At 36.3% G+C, this 22,243-nt stretch overlaps 2 protein-coding genes across 6 annotated transcripts in view; one reads left to right on the top strand and one right to left on the bottom strand.

Moving 5' to 3' along the window:
• Nucleotides 1-6,387, top strand: part of EEA1 (early endosome antigen 1) — a 177,745-nt gene extending 171,358 nt beyond the window's left edge. For all 4 annotated transcript variants that reach the window (XM_051846531.3, XM_051846532.3, XM_051846534.3 and 1 more), the window contains 4 exons: nucleotides 730-968; nucleotides 1,231-1,351; nucleotides 1,969-2,067; nucleotides 2,778-6,387. In XM_051846531.3, coding sequence (XP_051702491.2) covers nucleotides 730-968; nucleotides 1,231-1,351; nucleotides 1,969-2,067; nucleotides 2,778-2,900 — 582 coding nt within the window. In that variant the 3' untranslated portion in view covers nucleotides 2,901-6,387. The remainder of the gene's footprint in view (nucleotides 1-729; nucleotides 969-1,230; nucleotides 1,352-1,968; nucleotides 2,068-2,777) is intronic.
• A 53-nt stretch (nucleotides 6,388-6,440) lies between these two features.
• The window catches only part of PLEKHG7 (pleckstrin homology and RhoGEF domain containing G7), a 69,169-nt gene continuing 53,366 nt past the window's right edge, over nucleotides 6,441-22,243 (bottom strand). Inside the window, exons 12-15 of one of the 2 annotated variants that reach the window (XM_051846536.3) lie at nucleotides 15,376-15,455; nucleotides 13,953-14,106; nucleotides 10,080-10,177; nucleotides 6,441-9,090 (exon numbers count right to left, since the gene is read on the bottom strand). In XM_051846536.3, the coding sequence (XP_051702496.2) occupies nucleotides 8,983-9,090; nucleotides 10,080-10,177; nucleotides 13,953-14,106; nucleotides 15,376-15,455 (440 nt within the window). In that variant the 3' untranslated portion in view covers nucleotides 6,441-8,982. The remainder of the gene's footprint in view (nucleotides 9,091-10,079; nucleotides 10,178-13,952; nucleotides 14,107-15,375; nucleotides 15,456-22,243) is intronic. The other variant, XM_051846537.3, reaches the window with a different exon arrangement.

Here is a 22,243-nt window from a genome sequence, read left to right as displayed (position 1 = left end):
TGTAATCATAAAATGGATTATATGGGTGAAAATCCAATTAAAATATAATTTTAGAATACTTTTTAGTGTCAGATAAACTCACACTGTATAATGGAGGTAAATGATATAAATGTTAATCATAGTCCACTCATTTGTTTGGTCAAACTGTTTCCTAAGGAGGAATGGAAACTTCAGTTTGGAATTATGATGACCAGATTCTACTTTTCCTTCCCTAAGTTATGTGTGCCAAATGGGAAGTATCTGGTTTTTGTCTTTTGAACCAAGTGCATAGCTCCCTTTTACGCTTAGTGTTTTAGTTGAATGTTGCAATTTCAAATTCAAATACTGATTTGAAGGGTTTGTATTTGGGTAGGGAGAGGGGAATGAAGTGGGGCAGGTTAATCAAGACAAAAGGGTGCATGTAGAATTGGGAGACAGAAGGAAGTGTCAGCTTTGTGTGTGTGTCTCTTCCTGCTTTAGTGGAAAAAAGAAAAATCTCGATTGAGTCACTTTAGTTTGATCTCCCAAGAGGCTTGCTAACTGTCTTCTCAGTATTATAGCTATGAGACAGTTGAAATTTTACAGGTGTTTGTGGAATCAGTTTTATTGGTGTACAGGGAAACATTCTCCTGCTCTCCTTTCTGAAGATGCAGTATCTTTTATATTGCCGATATTTTAAATTCAATAAATAAATTTAGTTTCATTCCTTTTGTAACAGGATTTTTTTCTTCCCATTTTCCTTTCTCTCAGAATTCTGAAATAAAAGAAAAAGAAGTAGGAATGAAGAAACATGAAGAAAATGAGGCTAAACTTACCATGCAGATTACAGCTTTAAATGAAAACTTGGGCACTGTGAAGAAGGAATGGCAATCTAGTCAACGGAGAGTGAGTGAGCTGGAGAAACAAACAGATGACTTACGGGGTGAAATCGCAGTATTAGAAGCCACAGTTCAGAATAATCAAGATGAAAGGAGAGCACTGTTGGAAAGGTGACTGATATCTAGTAACATTGCTTTATTTTCTTTGTAGGTAAAAAAAAAATTATAGTATTCCACGTTTTTCAAAATAGAATAATGTTGAGGAAAGTGGGTAACCTTTGTAGATATTTAATAGCTATTTAAAAAGTCACTAGTAAAGCCATCAGATTGTTGAAATTAGTGTATTAAATTTCAAATTATTAAAGGATCTGTTATCTATATTCTAGAAAGGTTTTGAATGACTTTAAAAAAAATTCTCTCTAATCTATTACAGGTGTCTTAAAGGAGAAGGAGAAATAGAAAAGCTTCAAACCAAAGTACTAGAATTGCAAAGAAAGCTGGACAATACAACTGCAGCAGTGCAGGAACTAGGCAGAGAAAACCAGTCCCTTCAGGTACGTCACCCAGCGATGGTAGGCAGTTACTTAATTAGAATTGACTTAAAAAAAAAAAAAGAATTGACTCCTTTGTGAAAAGCATTTTCAGTCACATATGTTTAATAAGTACTTTGGGATAGTTTCTGGGTAGCAGCATTGTAGGTTTTATGGATATTTAAATATAGAAGATAAACAGCTTGTTTCAGAGCCCTCAGGAATTCTTAGGGAGTCATATCATTCACGAATGGTCAGTATAGGGAAAGAATAACAAAACTCAAGAACACCAAAGAATGGATGAGATGGTCTGTGTTAAAGAAGTGACCTTACTGTGTTCTCAGAGTCCCAAAGAAGGACTGCTTTTCACGGTTAGGAGGAATGAAAAATCAAAGATTTACCAATGGGCAGTGCTTTTGAGGAATAAAATTTGACTTACTTTAATTATACTTTGTGATTCAGATTTATGAATGTAACTACTTTTGACAGTGGATGGTGACCAAAGTATTTGTAATTTTAAAAGTTTTATTCCATGGGTCATATAATCAGCATTTTATAAAACTGGTACCAAATTAGAAATAATCCAGCATACTTTAAAATACTGAATATTACAATGTATTCACTTTCTTTTTTTTTAATAGATCAAACATACGCAAGCATTGAATAGAAAGTGGGCTGAAGACAACGAAGTTCAAAACTGTATGGCCTGTGGGAAAGGCTTTTCAGTTACAGTGAGACGGGTAAGCAGTTTTATTCATATAGCTACATTTCTAGATTTCTTTTTATAGTGACAGTAAAAGTTTTAACCATCAAAGTAGCCCTGCATTTAGCAGATTTAAAAATTTTTCTATTTATTGGAAAACTTTTATTTATAACTACATGGAATAATTGAGCTTCAGGAGGTCTTGTTTTGACTAGCATATATGTTTGAATTTTAGTTTTAAAATCAATCATTGCCTTCCTGCTGAATTCTTCTCTGGAACATATCCTGAACCAGTTCACCAGTATTAAACTCATATGGTTTAGTCATCATTGAGTTTTTTTAAAGAAAGAAAAGGCAGATTAAAAAAAATGTATTCTTGAAAATAGCGTCATGTGAGGACTGAAGTTTATATTTCTTTGAAAACATTATGCTGAAACATTTGGAAAATGGGAATCATTTTTTATTTGATAGGACTATTTTTTAAAACATTTTTGAATGCATCCTAGGATTCTTTTGAGAATTCTAAGATGCAATTCATATAGAATATTTATCATCATGGTTAACAAGTAGAAAGCATTTATTTTAACAAAAAGATTAAGGTAACATTGAAATACGTCACTAAACAATACACCAGTCACTCAAACGTTAATATACTTTTACAGTGTAGTTTGCTATATTCGTATAGTTTCATATACTTTCCATATAATTTTATGCTTGAAAGTGTTTCTTCTTTTATGTCGTTTATAGCATCATTGCCGACAGTGTGGGAATATCTTCTGTGCTGAGTGTTCAGCCAAAAATGCCTTAACTCCTTCTTCCAAGAAGCCTGTTCGTGTCTGTGATGCATGTTTCAATGACTTGCAAGGATAATGGATTATCACAACTTCAGAGTAATAGTACACTAACAATAGATTTTTAATAAATATACTTAATAGAATTCATGGACTACTGTTTGATTGGGACAGTGGTTGCCACACTAGACCAAATTAGAATTCGTATATTTTGCAATGTTATCAATATCAAGTAAAAGTCTTCTATTTTTGTGAGACTTGGGCTCATCTTTCATTACTTTTTTTTCATTTAGCCACTAGAACAGCTTTCATGCTAAGTTTAAAATCAGCCAATGAAATGTAAATAAACTTTGAACAGAAAATAGCAATGTATTTTTTTAATATAATTTCATTGTTCATAATGGTGAATTCCATAGCTTGTTTTTCCCAGTTTTAATATACAGAAATATACATGAATGATGTTATCACTTATTGCTGTTTTTGTTGCACAACACATTAATCATATTAAATATTATCTTTGTGGAGTCATGCACAAAACTGTAATAATTTCTGGCTACCTTTTCCTCTTATACATAGGTTCACAGCTCAGTTATATTATGTAATAAATTTACTACTTGGGTGTTCTAAATATAGTTCATGTCAAAATCTGTATTAAACATGAATTTTAACTTGGTTTTTGTTTTTAACAATATTGATTAAATTCTCTGGTACATTTTATGAGAACCTCTGTAAAATTAATTTGTGTACTTTATGGTTATCCTGGGATTGTATTTTAAAGTTAGGGTTAATATTCTTTTTTCTTTTTGTATTTTTCTGTATCATTTTCTAACTCCCACATAGTGTCTATTTAAAATACTACAAAACTTCCTACCCTTACCCTCAGCTGCAGGATGAATATTAGACACTGTGTAATGGTCCTATTCTTGTTTGCTTGTAATTGGGGAGTTTTCTGAAACTAGCCTTCTTATCATACCCTTCTTTTTTCTCTCCATCATCTTTAGGAAAGTGAGTTTGCCTTTTTTAATGGATCTGTTTTCCCTTTTCTTGGCTTAATCTTTCCAAGCATAGCTCAGCTTCATTGTAATTGTTTCATATTTTCCACCTTAAAGCTAGTAATTAAATTGTAATAGTTGTATCTATGAAAACAAAATAAGAAATGGTAAGAAGATATTAAATATTCTGCTTTATATTTTCTTCTAAAAATTTTTAAAAAATTATACAATTGACTTAAGCTTAAAATCGTTCTGGGTTGGATTCCACATCAACTGGGAATACTTTTTTATATATAATGATATAAAAAATTACCTTGAAGTAACAGCTGGAGAATAGAGCTTCACCCAAAACATTTATATTTAAAAAAACTCAAAATTGCCATAAAGACTGAAACTGAATAGCTAAGCATCTTAAGAATAATTAAGGATCAGCCAACTTGAAGGCTAAACGATTTAACTGAGCATTAATTTATCATAATTTTGTTGATTTGAAAAAGTGGAAAACATTGAAGAATCATTAATATTTGTTTATTCATCGTCCAAGGAAAGATATGGAAAATTATACATTAATTTAATGCAATCATTTAATAACAATAGCCAAGGATGGGAGTTAATATGTCATTTACAATAGTTTATAATGTACACTTTCAAATATTGCTGAAATGAAATTATGTCTATGCTATATCTAGGATATATATAAACTAATGGAGATTGTCACATACTTATTTCATTATTTAAAAAACATTTTAAGTAAACCATGTTGTCAATAACTATTGACACTGATTAAGTTCCAGGATTTGGATAAACATATATTCTTGAGCATATATAATAAAGAAATACAGTGGCTCTTTATCAAAAATAATAGTTGGATAATATAACCTAAGATGTTTTATGCTTTTTGTATACTTATAGATCCTTTCAAATAGTCTTAATCCTATACTTTTACATTTATTTAATAAATTAAATGTATTAGAAAATCAAAGATACTCCCAGCACCACTGTATCGTTTTCTTTTTAAGATAAAACTTAACGAGAATTCTGGATTAGAATATCTGTTCTCATCTCCTAATTGGATACACTACAGGAATTTCCTGGTAATCCCCACCCCTCATTTTCATATACACACACACACAAATTGTGGACACACAAATAAAACCATGTGTGTTTGAGTGATTTTTTCTTGTTTTTTTTTTTTTTTTATACAAGTAATCTGATTTCATATGTCCTGAATAATTTATGTACCTTAGGCTACTATACTGATCATACAAAAAATGAAACCTGATGTTTTCACTGTTAATTTTCTTTAATTTAATATGTTTTGGAAATAAAAATTAAGCCCCTCCCCCATTTTAATTAAGAAGTCCTCTTCTGAGTTATTGTTGGCTATATAGTTTAGATGTTTGTTGGTACTATTATTTTGTTGGTGAGTTAGAGCTGACACATATGGAATCCCAGCTCTTGGCTCTAATGTAAAACATATTGACATCACGTTAGTAAATTGCAAACTCCAGCACAGGAATGTGAGTTAAAACCAAGTCTTGCTTGGTAGTTAGAGTAAGATAAACCTACAGAATTTTTTAATAGAAAGAAGACAAAGCTGCTAGTATAGGACTTGCTCATTTTGAAGGAAAAAGGGAACAAACACAAAAACCTCAATGAAGTATACAAATAACATTTTGTTCAACTACCTCTTAATGTGGAGTTAGCCAGTTTAATAGTTTCTTTACAGTAATGTTAAATAGTAACTGCCAAATTTGTTGTTTTCCCATCCTTCAAAAAGTCTTTATGATTGTTTTATATAGTTCTGAGAATTTCAAAGCCACTTTTTTAACTTTGCATTTGCATAAAAATGTTTAGCTTTTAAGTGAAGAGCAAATTATGATCATATATTTTGATATTCATGACCTGTTTGACTAGCAATTTTTTTTTTGAAATGCACTTTGGCTATAAAACCATGGATGATTTGATCCATAGATTTAATAAATGTGCCATCAATTTAGTATTCCTGGACATGAGCTTGATGAATGGTATTCTGTAATTTTAATGTGCCACACATTATCATGTCTTAATTGCCCTTTGCCTGAATTTTAATGATCAATTTGTTATTGTTGCAGATGTGAATATTGTGCATAAACTTACTAAATTTATGTAAAATTGTATAAAATAGAATTGGGAATCACTAGGTCCTTTTTGTGTAGAAGTAAAGAATTTATTGTAAAGATGATACAGTTATGTATATGACATTCTGTACTTCCTTGAACTGGATCATATGTTCATAGCTTCTGTACATACTTTTGCATGAGTATTTTCTTCTTTGGTTTTTAGGTTCATTATTTGTATTGTGTTTACTTCTTGTGATCATGTAGTTTGTGCCTTACTTTGTGAGAGAGTTTAGCTCAGTAAATACTGCAATTTCTAAGCTCAGTGATTGGAAGGTCATTGATTATGAGTGTAACTGATGAATGACAAGACAGCATTTAAATCTGTATAAAGAATAATGGAAGGATCCTTAATTGTTGCTTTTGTGTTTTTTTAATATGTTAAAGATAATATTAAAAACATTTCTTTCTAGTAGATATATTCTGTGACTAAATTATTTTGCCCATTTGAAAAAAGAGAGCAAGATATTAACCATTTTGCATGAGTTTATTTACTTAGTGTTAGGACTTTGCACTTGTATATAGACAGTAGTTACATTTTGATGTTATTCAACTTAGAATAATAATTAAGTTACTTATCATGAAAAAATTTACTAATGTCATTTTGTCTGAGTGATTCCCTTTACATACCATTTAATTTTATGGAGATTAAGAAAACTCAAAAGAAATATCAAAAAATTATGCCTCATTTCATTGTGTATCCAAGCTTAATATCCAGGTGAGTATTTAAAGATATTTGTTTTTTTTTTTTTTTTTTGAAGGCTCAATGTACCTTTTTTTTTCCAGGGGAAATCTAGATTCCAGAATGCCCCTCCCCTACTTTCATTCTAATGTGCTTTCCCTAGAAGATCTAATATGCATGCTTTTGAGCATGTAATATATTGTATATTAGGTCTGTTATTTTGAGGTTTGTAGAGTTTCAGTTTATAGAAGTCTTGAGCTGCTCTTCATCCTTTATGTTAATTTAGTAACTCTCTCCCTTTAAGAAGATTCAAATGGAGAAAATTAGTTCTTTAAAATTACATAATTATGTGGTTACTAGACTTGGACTAAAGAAGTTGGAGGGATCACATAGTTCCAGTCTATTGCTCTCCTCCTAGGTTTGTTTGTAGCTAAAAGTCCCTACAAGAGACCTAATTTTTTTCTAAAAATACTTATTTTAACCAGAAATTTCTTTGTAAATCTTTTTTTTCATAAATCTATACTGTCTTCCACTGAACATTATTGCTTACAGTCCTTTCTCCCTTTGGCTACCCTACTTCATTTACTGTAATCTATTAGCAATAGTTACAGTTTTCCAAATTTTCCTTTTATTTTCTCTTACTCCTAATACCTGACATTACTGAATAGAAATTATGATTCTCCATTCTGGTAATGTCTTGCCCCACACAGTCTTTGTGCTGCACTTGTGTCTACTACTTTGTTTTCACATGAACTTCATGTCTTCCTCAAGAAATTAACTGTCCAAGTAACTTCCCTAAATGTCACTCTTTCTATCCTCTTCTTTAGCTTTAAGAAATCAGTTAGGTTTCAATTGTCTTAGGTGTCAGTTGTCTTACAGCCAATTATGATTAAATTTATTACTTCCAAAGGTACCATTGCCAAAGGTACCATGCCTGAAACTGAAGTGTGTAGACTTCCATTGATTAAACACCTGACCGTAAGAAATAGTTCTTTAAATGCAGTTAAAATAACACCTCCTGCCATGATGATACAATACATCAAGCTGTCTCTCTTGATGAAAATACTAATGAAGTTTTAATTCCTGCCAAATAAAATTAAGTGATTATAGTGTGCGCGCACACACACACACACATATGCACATACACACTCAAAACCAGAAAGTATTATTATGACAAACACCATCAGTCTTTGAAAACTGAAGTTAACAGAAAGATATCTTACTATTTCTTTGAAAATATTCCAGTAAAAGTATTAACTGATGAGCGTGGAACAAGTATTTGTTTTTTTTTTTTTTCTTAAATAAAATAGATTTAGTCCTTGGAGATTTCTACTTACAAGTTATAGCATTATAAAGTATACCTGAGATAAGTCAACTGTTGGAGAGTGGGAATTTAAAAACTGCTGTTAAAATGGAGACCTTATTTATTGTGTAGTATATTAATAGAACAATCAAACATTTTATCAAAAGAATTACCGTTGCATTTGAGGTAGGACTATAAAGCAGTAAGACTGATTGACAAGCCATGTAGGAAAATTGGTTTCATTATTTTTTCAGATACACACAAAGTAGGATGCTAGAATTCATACTGGACACAAGTAATAGACTTTACTTTCCTTTAGATGCTCATTTATATGACCAATGACCCTTTACAAATTGATTTAGCACCATTCTTCACTTGTAACTCATACAACCCTAACTGAAATATTAGAAGGAGGTCTGCTTATCAGTGCAGTCATCCTTCAATATATATAGGCAGTTTGTTTCCAGAACTCACTGGATACTGAAATTGTAGTGTATGGAATTTGAGAAAGTAAGAGAGGATTAGGGTTTGTATATAGCCTATGTACATCCTTAGGATACTTTAAATCCTCTCTAGATGACTTTTATTATACCTAATACAATGTGAATGCTATGTAAATGGTTGTTTTACTGTGTTGTTTAGGAAATATAACAAGGAAAACGGTCTGTACATGTTCAGATGAGATTGGGCACGTTCAGGGTGGTATGGCTGTAGACTGTACACATTCAGTACAGATGCAATTTATTATTTTTCCATCCAGGGTTTGTTGAATTCATGGATGCAGAACCCATGAATATGGAGGGCTGACTATAGATATTTGTCAAGAAATTCCTCAAAGTTCAAATTTGTTGCAGTCATTATTCCTCTATACTGAGGACTTTCTTTGCTCAAATTCTCAAATTCTGCAACTCCTTTAAAATGCATATTTCCTTCTAGTTCATCACTAGGTGAGTGTTAACAGAAGCTTGAATGAAAGAATAACTTAAGCCCTACTCTCTAAAAAGGTGTGTCACTTGTTTCATTCCTTAAATTTCAGAGGATTCTGAAGGCAGCGTGTACGGAGATATTTTCTTGGTTTCCTGACTCTTGGTAAAGGAAGAGATTGCTGCTGTTATTTGTGCCATCCACGTTTTCTATTGAAAAAAAGAAAAATACATATAAAGGAGTTAGAATATGAAATAATTTCCCACATTTGGATTAATATTTTCCATTATATTTACTGAATTGCTCTCTAAAATTTAAGACTAATGAAACATTTCAATATGTTTCCCATTTTCTTGCTTACGTCTAATATGAGTACCTCTAATGATACAGGAAAGAGCAAATGGATTACATGAGTATGGGATACAAGTTGAAAAAACAGGAGTAATCACGAAACCATGATAATCAGTGATTTCTAATTAGCAAAATGAGCACTAAGAACATAAACAATTGGAAAGTTGAATTTCTTGAATTTCCACTTTGGGTGGAAACAGAAGTTCTGAACCAGTACAATAATTTGAAAGACAGGCTCAGAGGAAGGTGACCCTGGAAACTGAGTTCTGAAGAGGAATGCAATCCTGATTTATTGTCTTGCCATGTTGTTGCTATGATGAAAGCCTACCAGGGAAAGACAAAACATAGATACTTCTAAGATAGAGAAACCTGTTAAGGAGCTGCTCTGTTACCTCTGTAACTGTCAAAACAATGGCCTATTTCTGAACTTTGAAAAGCAGGCTTGGAGGGACACATTATGGCACAGGCCCTCACATAAGCTGATAGCACGTAATTTGCACTTCGGAAATTGATTGGAGCCTCTTAAAAGTTAATTGTGCAATCCAAAGCAGTTCTCCCCCATTTCCTCCAGAATTGCAGAACTCAGAGGCAGCCCTCGAGCTCCTGTGGCAGGAGAGCACGACGGGCTATATGAACATCACCAGTGTGAGGACATTGTCAACTCTGAGGTTTCGGAGCACGATCTGGACCAGACGTCTCCCTCCCCACCTCCCAGCTTCTGCCCTTCCCATAGCAGGTAAGGGAAATACACAGGACTCCAGTTCACCATTACTGAAGAGGCTTGGGGGTGAAATTTTGTCCTTATGTAAACTGAAGAACCCAAGACCTATAAAATAAAAATACATACTTTGATGTTTTCCGTTTGGGCTTGTAATAAGAATGCTGCAATACACTGTCGGTATCTGTTTTCATGTTGTATAAGAAAAGCATTTCTCAGCCCAAAGACTAAAAAAAGACATGACAAAGACAAAAAAAAATCATTTAATATGAAATTCAAACAGTTTCTTTTTTTTTTTTTTTTTCAAACAGTTTCTTAATAGAAGAACCCAAGATTTGTTTTGTGTTTTGGTGTTTCGAAGGTGGGAGGTTTAAATAGCTTACCAAAAAAAAAAAAAAAAAAAATCTGATTCCAAAGCCAAGGCTTAATTGCTATGTCCAAAACGGTTTCCACTTTTACATGAAAACTCTTCCTTCCTTAGCTAATGACTTCTGGGATAAGATGAAAGGTAATTATGGCCTGTGTGAAGGAAAATAGGCTTAGTAGGTCGTGTGTGTGTGTGCATGTGTGTGTGTGAGTGTGTGTGTGTTTGAGAGAGAATACAGATAGTAAAAACATGGAAAACAGTTTTCTTTTTTGTCTCTCACCATTCCCTTTTTAATCGTATATTTTTGTGTTTAAAGTGAAGCAACATGAAAACAAGGTCTAGAAACATAAAGAGGGGCCAGCACTGTGGCTCAGCAGGTTAATGCCCTGGCCTGAAGCGCTGGCATCCCATATCGGCGCCGGTTCGAGTCCCGGCTTTTCCACTACCCATCCAGCTCTCTGCAATGGCCTGGGAAAGCAGTGGAAGATGGCCCATGTCCTTGGGCCCCTGCACCCACATGGGAGACCCGCAAGAAGCTCCTGGCTCCTGGCTTCGGATTGGCACAGCTCTGGCCGTTGCGGCCAACTGTGGAGTGTCCATCAAATGGAAGACCTCTCTCTCTGCCTCTCCTCTCTCTGTATAATTCTGACTTTCAAATAAGTAAATAAATCTTAAAAAAAAAAAGAAAGAAACAAAGATATGGCAAAAATACAAACCACCTGAATGCTTTTCAGCAGACCAAGAGAAGTCAAAATATCTGACAAATAAAATGGAACATCCACCAATTTATGTGAAATGCAAAACAAAGCAAAAAGGCACATTGGCCTGGTTTCTGTGTTGGCCAAAGAAACAGTCTGTTCTGTCACTTCCTAGCTGGTCTTAGAGAAATTACAGGAGATGCTGGGAGAACAGGGTCCTTTTTCTTTCCAATATAGCAAGGACTCTTAAAATGAAAATCTCTTCCTTGAATTATTAATACAATACAGGGAATGAAATTCTGCAGGGCATGCCATCTTTCTACAGTTGAGTGATGTTTAGAAACAAGTAAAAATCCACCAGGGCTGTCTCCCGGTTCTATCAAGTACTTCAGGGAGATGCTAGGGAGCAAGAGACTTTCATTATTGGCTGATCATTAAGCTGATGCATCTAAACTGATGAAGTTTGTGAGTTTAACTCAGACTTATCTGAGGAGGTCAGGCTTCCTTTTAGAGTCAGAATAAATGCCAGGCTTTTATCTTCTTAACTGCAAGAACTATTCCAGCATCACAGATTATAGTCGTAACATTCTAAATCTCATAATTCCTAAATTCTACCACAATGAATAATGTCTGTTAAGGCCAGGTCATGAAATTCTTCCCGGCATCCTTGGGATGAAAGAACTTACACCTATTAAAATGGCTTTCTGGAAAATAGATCTGGCTGTGTTTGTTTTACTTCCTGATTTTTCTCCTTATAAATTCTCTGTAGCAAGGTTATTGTTCTTGGCTGGTTTTAAATCTATTCTCCTCAGAAAGTGGAACTGTAGTTCTCAGTTATTCAAGGTCTCCCTCATCCATTTGGTTTGTAATAGGTTAAAAAGGACTTTACCAGCAAAAAGACTTGGTAAGGCTGCCTTGTAAAATGCAAGAAGAAGATATTCTATGGGTAGGCACAGTTCTTTATTCCCCTGACATCTACTATAATAATTAACTCCTATTTTTAAACATTCACTATGCACTAGGCACCATGCTGTTTTTTTTTTCCCTCTCCATTTTGTGTCACTTAAACCACATAGCAACCGTTTAAGATAGGTCAGCTAATTGGGAAACAGATTGATTTTTCCAAATTCACATAGCTTGTCAAAGATCTAGCTGGCATTTGATATTGGTACTGTGTCACTCCAATGCTCAGTCTCTTTCTTTGGTCTCCATTTACTGTTTTCCACTCAACAGCTATGGTGGCTCATGGACTGTATGTGAGCAGTCAAGTAAGAGACCAGAGGAATGAGAAAAATACACAGAGAAGAGAACAAAGCATGGCAGTTTCCATCAGAAAACAAGAAGTGGAAATACATATTTTGTAAAGGGTATCATTTCATTTATTTATTTATTTATTTTAAAAAGGGGGAATAGAGAAAAATGATGTACTCTCCAGGGTACTGAGCTCTCAACCGAACTGCTCCCACCGCTCCTCCTGGGGGCTAGTGTGTGCCCTCCATACAAGTCCATAGATCATACCAGAATTTCGCCCTAGAGAGACAATAAATTCCTAGCATGATCTTTGCCTTTACTATGATCTTTTTTTCTCATGAAAAAGTAAATGGAATAAAGAAATCACAAAGGGGAAGTGACTTTTGGACCTCCTGTCTAAAGCTCTGCCGTATCTACTCTCCTCTGCCAGCCCTTGAACCTGGAGGAGGCTCCCACTGGATGTGGGTGCACTCCCACAGCAAATGTCTCGTAACCCAGACATATCCACTTCTAGACTTGCTCGGAAACTCTCCGGCATATTCAGACTGTGGCCTACAGAAATTAGGATTCATGTCAGCCAAATTAAATACAAGAGGCCTTTAGGCCTGTCCGTGTCACCTTTGAGTAAATCTTGATGTTGGCTTTTTGTGTTGTGCTCTTGAGGAGACAGGTTGCATCCACTCACAAGCTAATATAGTAAAGCACATAAATATGTCACTTAGTTCTGTAAAGACTATATGCTTGCTAGGATGACTCACCTGTACAGTCATTCATTCATGATTTAAGGTTCTTGTACTATGTACAGCTCCCTCCTAGATTTGTTACTGAAGCTCTGCATCTAGATGCTTGGTTGGGAATTGAGGGAAATAGTGATTGCCTCCTCCTTTGTTGTTCCTGCCTTGGGAAGCTCCTGCCTGGCCTCAGCTGGTCTAGGAGCTTCTATACAGAGGGACCATCTGCTTCCTCCTGAACACTCTAACCACTCACTTACCCTGAAGAGCTGACACGGCCTGTAAGTCCCTCAGAGGCCCAGGGTTTTCCTGACAGAGAATTTACTGATCTTTCATTATTCCCTGAGCTCCCCTACAGCAAGTGCTGTTTCTCATTCATCTTTGGATCATCAGGGTCTGCTGAGTACCTGGCTCTCAGGAGATACTCCAGAAATACTTGAATAAAAGATTAAAAATGATGACTATTTCTGATGTATGCATATGTATGTGAGTGTGTATATATATATATATATATGTGCATGTTTTGTAGAGTGATTGTGATAAAGTATGTTTTCATAGCATGTTGTGATTTCTAGTGCCTTAACAATAGCAAAAGTACTAATAATGAAACTATAATAATAATTGTTTTAAGTTATTTAACACATTATTTCATTGAATTCTCACAAAAACCCACTGAAATAGATATTACTATCTGTATTTTACCAAGAAGAACCTGAAGCTTAGAAAACTTAAGGGCCTTGCCTGAGGCTGCGGGGCTAGTAAGTAGCAGAACTGAGTCACCCAAGCATTGGACACCATGACTCATTTGTAGAGTGAATGATATATAGACACATAGGAACACAGTATTTTCTTTTATGAAGACTTAAATTGGAGTCATGTCCTGCTACCATAAAAGATCAATATAAAACTCAGTGATGGCAAACAAAGGAGTTGAAGGATGAAAATAGATACCTACCTGACATGTGGAGTGGATCAATACTTTTGACCACCAATCTGTCTAGTGGAATGGGCTGATCAAGTACTGTACACGAGCCACCCTCTTTTATAACTGTTTGCAATTCAGGAGTAAGTGAAGGACACATTAAACCAGTATCCAAGCCTCCAAGTTTCTGAAATTAAACAGGAAATTAAAGCAAAAAATAGGTAATAAATATTTGTGCATATACCTAAAGTGTATCGTTAAGTAAACAGATTCTTAGACACTTGAATTCTATCTTACTATTCTCTCTGGATCTTGAAAAGCATCTCCCCATAATTTAAAACAAAGAATTCTGATCTCTAATTTAATGACCATTACAAATAATGGTTTTTGTTTTTATTTGGAAAGCATTTTAATTACCCTCACATCAGTTGGAAGATCTTTATTCCCTGTATCTTAATCTCTAGCACAGAGTTAGATGAACGAGAAAAGGAAAACTTATTTTGGCTAACTCTATGCTTTTGATTCTAATACTAAACTCTACTAAATGGATTGCATGCCACTGGATTTGTAGATAACTGTAACTGTTTTATACATATAAGATGCTGATGTTTTTTTCAAATAATGAAAGATTGTGATCTGCAAGATATACACAAAATAGCAAAGAAGAATGTAAACTGATAACATTCCTTATTTTGGAATCAAGCTATGAGTCAAGCTATGAAGCATGAAATCAGGAATATTGCTTTATGATATAATCAATATGGGCTGCCACTAATTCATGTGCTCTGATGTGTACCATTATTTGAACTTGACTTATTCAGACATGTTAATTTGAGTGGCTTAAAATAGGAGACCATAGAGATTCTAAAACTGACTCAATATTCTCCGACACCCATTTCCTCCCCAGCCACTGATCACCTATTCATAGACTGACTAATGGGTGTCTATTTTATTGCTTAAGAATTTTGAATTATTTAACTCAACTAGCTTATTAAAAGATATGAGATATTTTGTTTTGTGATCTCATAATCTGGGTAAGGCTAATTATTGGGTAAAGAAACATGTAGAATAAAACATTAGATATCTCTCAAGGCTTACAGCACTACAGTGTAAGGGCAGGTGTCTGCAAGTCTTAGAGGAGCCTCCCTTCCTAATACCAATATTGACAGAGTTGTTTGGGTTTCCTTTGCTTAGGGAAGTCAGGCATACCTTGAAAGTGCAGCCTCAGTTATTCTAAAAATATGCATCTCATCCTTGACATCCTTCAGAAATGTAACTTGTTTCTGTCTTTGTTTTAAGTTGAGAGCAATAGGACTAAAAAGCCAATATTTTAAAATGCTTCCATTTTTTTAAAGGGTGAGCTCCAATTTGATGTATAAGAATATTTTTAACACAACTTACCCAGAAATATCTTAAAACACTCAGAGACTTATGAATACTTGTAGTACCATTTTACCTTTTTGTTGCGCTTGGTTTTCGTAACTAAGAGGAAATCATCAAAGAGAAAGAGATAAACATCCAGGAGTCTCGTGCTTTCTGCGGAAAGAGAAGGTAAAAGGGGAACTTGAAGCAGTGAAATGGCAGCTTTGTTTTTGAAACGAAAGAATCCCGCAGGAAGTAAACCGTAAACCGGAGCAGGTAGCACAGCTGAGGGAGGTCCAGACATGGGGATCAGAAAACTGCTTGTGCTGATCTTGGATGGATTTCTTCCTAAGAAAGAGTCTTAATGTAACTTCAAGCTCCCAACTTTAATGACATTGGATTTGTGTTACATTTCATGTGGATCTAAGACAACTTGGGTGATATTTGTAACCGTTTTAATTAAGCCCAGGAGACCTCCCATCAACAATTGAACTGGCCGGATTTTTGCTTCTTGACTCGTCTGGGTGGTCACTGCCAGAGGCACACATTAGCAGACATGAGGCATTTTGTTATTGCTGTGTACTGAATTGCATTAACTATCGAAGCCCTAACTTTGAGAGCTTAGACATATGAAGTGTTGTGTGGCTGCATTTGGAGTAAGAAAGTAATTAAGGTAAAATGAAGTCATAAACGAAGAGCCTTGACCCATAGGATCTGTGTCCTCAAAAGAGGAGACACTAGAGAAGTCTCCCTTCTGCCATTGAGGACACAGCAAGCCAGGAAAAGAGCCCTTACCAGGAACTCAGCAGCACCTTGACCTGGCACCTTCTGCCTCTGGCCTGTGAGAAAAATTTCTGTTGTTTGAGCCACCTCATCTATGATAATTTGTTTTAGCAGTTCCAGTTGACTAAGGCTGCTGTTAACACTACTATGTCACATGTTTTTTATTCTCCCCAAAGTTTTGCAAACAATTCTGAAATCACTTTTGATAGTTAAGCAGATTGGCTTTTCTACTTTTCTGTAAAGATAAGAGTGGTAGAAGAGAAATCAAACATCAGATAGGTGTTTTATGCCTTAATTTTACATTATTTCTGAAAAATTAGAAAAAGCAACAGTTAAATTTAAGTGATTTCAGAGGAAACGGCAATCTGTTTAGAGGGGGATGTAGCAAGTGTGTAAATATGAGAAAACTCATAAAAATTCTTTAGCATTTTATTTATTTATAGTATCATAGAAGTTCTTTTTTGTATGCTTTTAGTAGCTTTGGGATCCACAAGGAGAGAAGACCTATACTTCCAGGAATGGAGAGTCCCTACCCGCACTTCCAGGGAAGAAAAGTCCTTGTCAAGGTCCCCGCAGGTCCCTAAAGATCCACCAATGAGGATCAGACCTGCCTCAACCTTTAACCCCCATGCCCTGTATCTATAAAAGGAGCCCTCCCAACCTCTGATGCGTGACTTCCCCCCACACCTCCCTCTATTGCTCTTTTGGGACCGGTGAACCTTGCCCGGGAGCAGAATCCCAATAAAAGCCTGTGAATTAATTGATTCGTCTGCCTGGAAAGATTTGTTACAAGCCGGACACCTTACACTTTTACTCTTAGAAGCTAAGTGGCGAAGATTAAATAGACAAAATATTTAGGATTTATTTCTATCTCTTCTTCTTTAGAGGGAAGATTTTTCTATATTTGCACAGAAGAGAAATCAGATATTTGATTCAATTTGAGCAGTTGAATATTTTTAACAAACTGTATTCCATCAGTTTTAGAAGCCTTCCTCTTCATAAATTGAGTGATGGCAAAAACTGCTGGTTGTCCTCCCAAAACCATTCTCTTGTTCTGTAGTAATAAAATTCCTCAGTTTTAGTGGGGACACATCTACAGCAAATAAATACGGTGTCCCCTGGCTTCCATTGCAGCTCAATCTGACCAAAGAACTAAACTCTGGCAAGGAGATAAAAGCCAATATTTCCCCCTCTCCCTCATCCTCCTTCTTGATGTCTGGATGGGTAGATGAATGGGAAGTATGCAACTTCTGAATCATCCTTATAAGGCAGGGCTGAACTCTCTCACCCTCTTCTCTTTTTCACTGGGCAGAATGCTGACATACTGGTGCATCATCTTGGACCACACACAGGAAGTCAGTACCAAAGGGATAGTAGTAACACAGAAGCAACCTGGGTCTCTAATAACTTCATGGAGCTGTCATAGAGTTCAAGATTTAGCATGAGAGAGAAAGAAACTATGTTATTTGTGTCTGTCTCTACTGGTTGAACTTATAACTTAACTAATACATATGGCTAGAAATGGGACATTTGGATACTCTGGACCTTTATTTTTGTCCACTTGGGCTGCCATAACAATACCATGGACTAGGTGGTAAAACAATAGATATGTCCTTTTCACAGTTGTGGAGGCTGGGAAGTTGCAGGTCTAGGTGCAAGCTGATGGGTGTCCTGGGGAGGGGTTGCTTTCTGCCTTGTAGACAGCCACCTTCTCAATATGTCTTGTCTTCATGTGTCTCCTTTATGAGAACCAACTCCAGCTGGATCAGGGGTCCATCCTGTTTTTTCTTTCCTTACTGCAAATATAATCCCAGTTGAGTTAAGACTTGAATATATGAATGTGGGAGGACACAATGCAGTCCATAGCGACCTTCAAGACCTGCTAATTTTGTTTTCCCCCATCCTCTGCCACTCAGGTATGAAATAGCTTGATGATCATTGTCAAACTGAAATAGTTTTGTTTTCTCCTCCCAATTTCAAGTGTTTTATTCTAACAGGCACCACGACATTTTATGTCCTAGACTTTATTGTAAGAAGCGATTATTATTTTAGCCACCATTTATTGAGCTCCTCAATAAATGTGTTCTACTAAGCAGTCAACAAGCATGAGTATTGAATACCCAATATGCATCAATGATTAAGACCGCATTTCTGCCTTCTAGGAGTTTTAATTCTACTGGAAGCAGACATATAATAAACATGTAAACAATACTTAAAGTAAGATTAATTCAGAACTGATTGCTATGGTTTGGACAACAGTTTGCAAGTTCCCCAAAGGCTCAAGTGTTGGAGTGTGGTCTCCAAAGTCTTATGCTCATGCTTAATGGATTAGTGTTAGAGATTTGATCTAATTGTGGCCTCTAGCAGGTTCCAGTGGAGGTCTTTAGGGCATTGGGGCTTTCCCTAGGAAGGTAGCTCTCAAGAGAGGATTGGTTATTTAAGCAGAGTTCATCCCAACTGTTCTCCCTCTGCTTCCTGGCTCACCATGTGCTCCTCTGTCTGCTTGCATGCTGCCATGCATCTCCTAGATCAGACACCAGACCTGAAATAAACCTCCTTCCTTCAGAAGAGGCTCCTCTAAGGTATAACTAACTAATACACTGGTAGTGCTACAGAGAAAATATGGTAATTCAAAAGAGGCTGGCAAAGAGGGAACATTGTGGCTGGCGCCGCGGCTCACTAGGCTAACCCTCCGCCTGCGGTGCTGGCACACCAGGTTCTAGTCCCGGTCGGGGCACCGGATTCTGTCCCGGTTGCCCCTCTTCCAGGCCAGCTCTCTGCTGTGGCCCGGGAGTGCAGTGGAGGATGGCCCAAGTGCTTGGGCCCTGCACCTGCATGGGAGACCAGGATAAGCACATAGCTCCTGGCTTCGGATCAGCGGGATGCGCCAGCCATGGCGGCCATTGGAGGGTGAACCAGCGGCAAAAAAGAAGACCTTTCTCTCTGTCTCTCTCTCTCTCACTGTCCACTCTGCCTGTAAAAAAAAAAAAAAAAGGAACACTGTAAGCCTGGAGTCAGACTTCATGTTTATTATCTGTGTCCTTTGAGGCTATTATATCCTAGTGAAAATCTTTGACCAATTGATTCTATTCTGCTAAAGTAATGAATATGGTGGGTCTGATAGTATGATTAAGTAAGTGCTACACCACCTGCTCTGAGACTTACAAAGTTTTGTAGTTCTATCTTGATTTGGGCTTTATTTTTTCTCATGATGTCTGCATGTGAGGTTTCCCCTGCACTAGCAGAGAATGGAGCAGCATAACTGACTTATTTCACTTCTGCAGCAGCGTGAATGTGTCTTTAGGTATTGCAGCTGTTGGGTCACAGCATTTTTCTGCGCTTCACTCATTTTTCTATTAAGAGATATCAATCTGTAGGGGGCAATACATTTGTGAAAGGTGTATAAGACTGAATTCCAATGGGAAGTATGATTACGCTCCAGAAGTTATGGAAACTTACACTTTTTGGGAATGATAAAAGACACCTAGTTGGTTACAATCCAGTTTTTCAGACTAGAAGACATTTGGAAACAATATAAGTGTCACATTTCCTTTGTTGTTATTGTCACCATCATCAGTATTAGCATTTACAGAGGAGATTAAGGGAAATAAACCAATTTTCCCAAATCTACAGTTGATTCATTGCTTTTCCACTCAAAATGATATCCTATTTTTTCTAACATTATTACCCCTGCTCCTGTTAAATCTCTGTGTGTAATTCTAACACACTGATTTTAAACTTGATTGAATAGTACACTCTATATGTGTCTTCACTGATGGAATTTGACCACTACGGCTTATGCCATTAAGCAAGTGCTGGTTTTGGTAATGTGTATTTGTGAAGACTCCTTTGGCTAGTCTCCCTCCCACCTGTGCGTCCGTGACAAGCACCTTGAGCCCAGGTGACCTGTGGATGCACATCTGGAATGACTTTTTTTTTTTTTTTTTTTTTTTTAACTTTTATTTAATGAATATACGTTTCCAAAGTACGAATAATGGATTACTATGGCTTCCCCCCCATACCGTCCCTCCCACCCACAACCCTCCCCTTTCCCACTCCCTCTCCCCTTCCATTCACATCAAGATTCATTTTCGATTATCTTAATATACAGAAGATCAGCTTAGTATACATTAAGTAAGGATTTCAACAGTTTGCTCCCACACAGAAACATAAAGTGAAAAATAATAGATGATTTTTTTTAATGATGATGAAATCAGATCAGACCTATTGTCATGTTTAATCCCAGTGAGAGTCAAGTTGGGAGTTGATAGTTTCTATTCTTTTTTTTTTTTTTTTTTTTTTTTTTTTACAGAGGATCAGTTTAGTATGCATTAAGTAAAGATTTCAACAGTTTGCACCCCCATAGAAACACAAAGTGAAATATATTATTTGAGTACTTGTTATAGCATTAAATCTCAATGCACAGCACATTAATGACAGAGATCCTACATGAGGAGTAAGTGCACAGTGACTCCTGTTGTTGACTTTACCAATTGACACTCCTGTCTATGGCATCAGTAATCTCCCTATGCTCCAGTCATGAGTTTCCAAGGCTATGGAAGCCCCTTGAGTTCTCCGACTCTTATCTTGTTTAGACAAGGTCATAGTCAAAGTGGAGGTTCTCTCCTCCCTTCAGAGAAAGGTACCTCCTTCTTTGAAGACCTGTTCTTTTCACTGAGATCTCACTCACAGAGATCTTTTGCCAGAGTGTCTTGGCTTTCCATGCCTGAAATACTCTCATGGGCTTTTCAGCCAGATCTGAATGCCTTTAGGGCTGATTCTGAGGCCAGAGTGCTATTTAGGGCATCTGCCATTCTATGAGTCTGCTGAGTATCTCACTTCCCATGTTGGATCACTCTCCCCTTTATTTATTCTATCGGTTAGTGTTAGCAGGTACTAGACTTGCTTATGTGCTCCCTTTGACTCTTAGTCCTTTCATTATGATCAATTGCGAACTGAAATTGATCACTTGGACTAGTGAGATGGCATTGGTACATGCCACCTTGATGGGATTAAATTGGAGTCCCCTGGTATGTTTCTAACTCTACCATTTGGGGCAAGTCAGCTTGAGCATGTCCCAAATTATATATCTCTTCCCTCTCTTCTTCCTACTCTTATGTTTAACAGGGATCACATTTCAGTTAAATTTCAACACTTAAGAATAACTGTGTATTAATTACAGAATTAAATCAGTCATATTAAGTAGAACAGACAAAAAAACTACTAAGAGGGATAATGTATTAAGTTGTTCATTAACAGTCAGGGCTATGCTGATCAAGTCACCGTTTCCCATAGTGTCCCTTTCACTTCAACAAGTTTCCTTTTTGGTGTTCAGTCAGTTGTCACCGATCAGGGAGAACATATGGTATTTGTCCCTTTGGGACTGGCTTATTTCACTCAGCATGATGTGTTCCAGATTCCTCCATTTTGTTGCAAATGACTGGATTTCGTTGTTTCTTACTGCAGTATAGTATTCTAAAGAGTACATATCCCATAATTTCTTTATCCAGTCTACCGTTGATGGGCATTTAGGTTGGTTCCAGGTCTTAGCTATTGTGAATTGAGCTGCAATAAACATTAGGCTGCAGGCCGCTTTTTTGTTTGCCAATTTAAATTCCTTTGGGTAAATTCCAAGGAGTGGGATGGCTGGGTCAAACGGTAGGGTTATCTTCAGGTTTCTGAGAAATCTCCAGACTGATTTCCATAGTGGCTTGACCAGTTTGCATTCCCACCAACAGTGGGTTAGTGTCCCTTTTTCCCCACATCCTCGCCAGCATCTGTTGTTGGTAGATTTCTGAATGTGAGCCATTCTAACCGGGGTGAGGTGGAACCTCATTGTGGTTTTGATTTGCATTTCTCTGATTGCTAATGACCTTGAACATTTTTTCATGTGCCTGTTGGCCATTTGGATTTCCTCTTTTGAAAAATGTCTATTGAGGTCCTTGGCCCATCTCTTAATTGGGTTGTTGGTTTTGTTTTTGTGGAGTTTCTTGATCTCTTTGTAGATTCTGGTTATTAACCCTTTATCTGTTGCATAGTTTGCAAATATTTTTTCCCATTCTGTCGGTTGTCTCTTCACTCTCCTGACTGTTTCTTTTGCAGTACAGAAACTTCTCAATTTGATGCAATCCCAATAGTTAATTTTGGCTTTGACTGCCTGTGCCTCCCGGGTCTTTTCC

This window comes from Oryctolagus cuniculus, chromosome 11 (assembly GCF_051225735.1).
Source record: "Oryctolagus cuniculus isolate XC-2025 breed Fujian yellow rabbit chromosome 11, ASM5122573v1, whole genome shotgun sequence".
Taxonomy (NCBI): domain Eukaryota; kingdom Metazoa; phylum Chordata; class Mammalia; order Lagomorpha; family Leporidae; genus Oryctolagus; species Oryctolagus cuniculus.
This window is presented reverse-complemented; position numbering and strand designations above follow the sequence as displayed.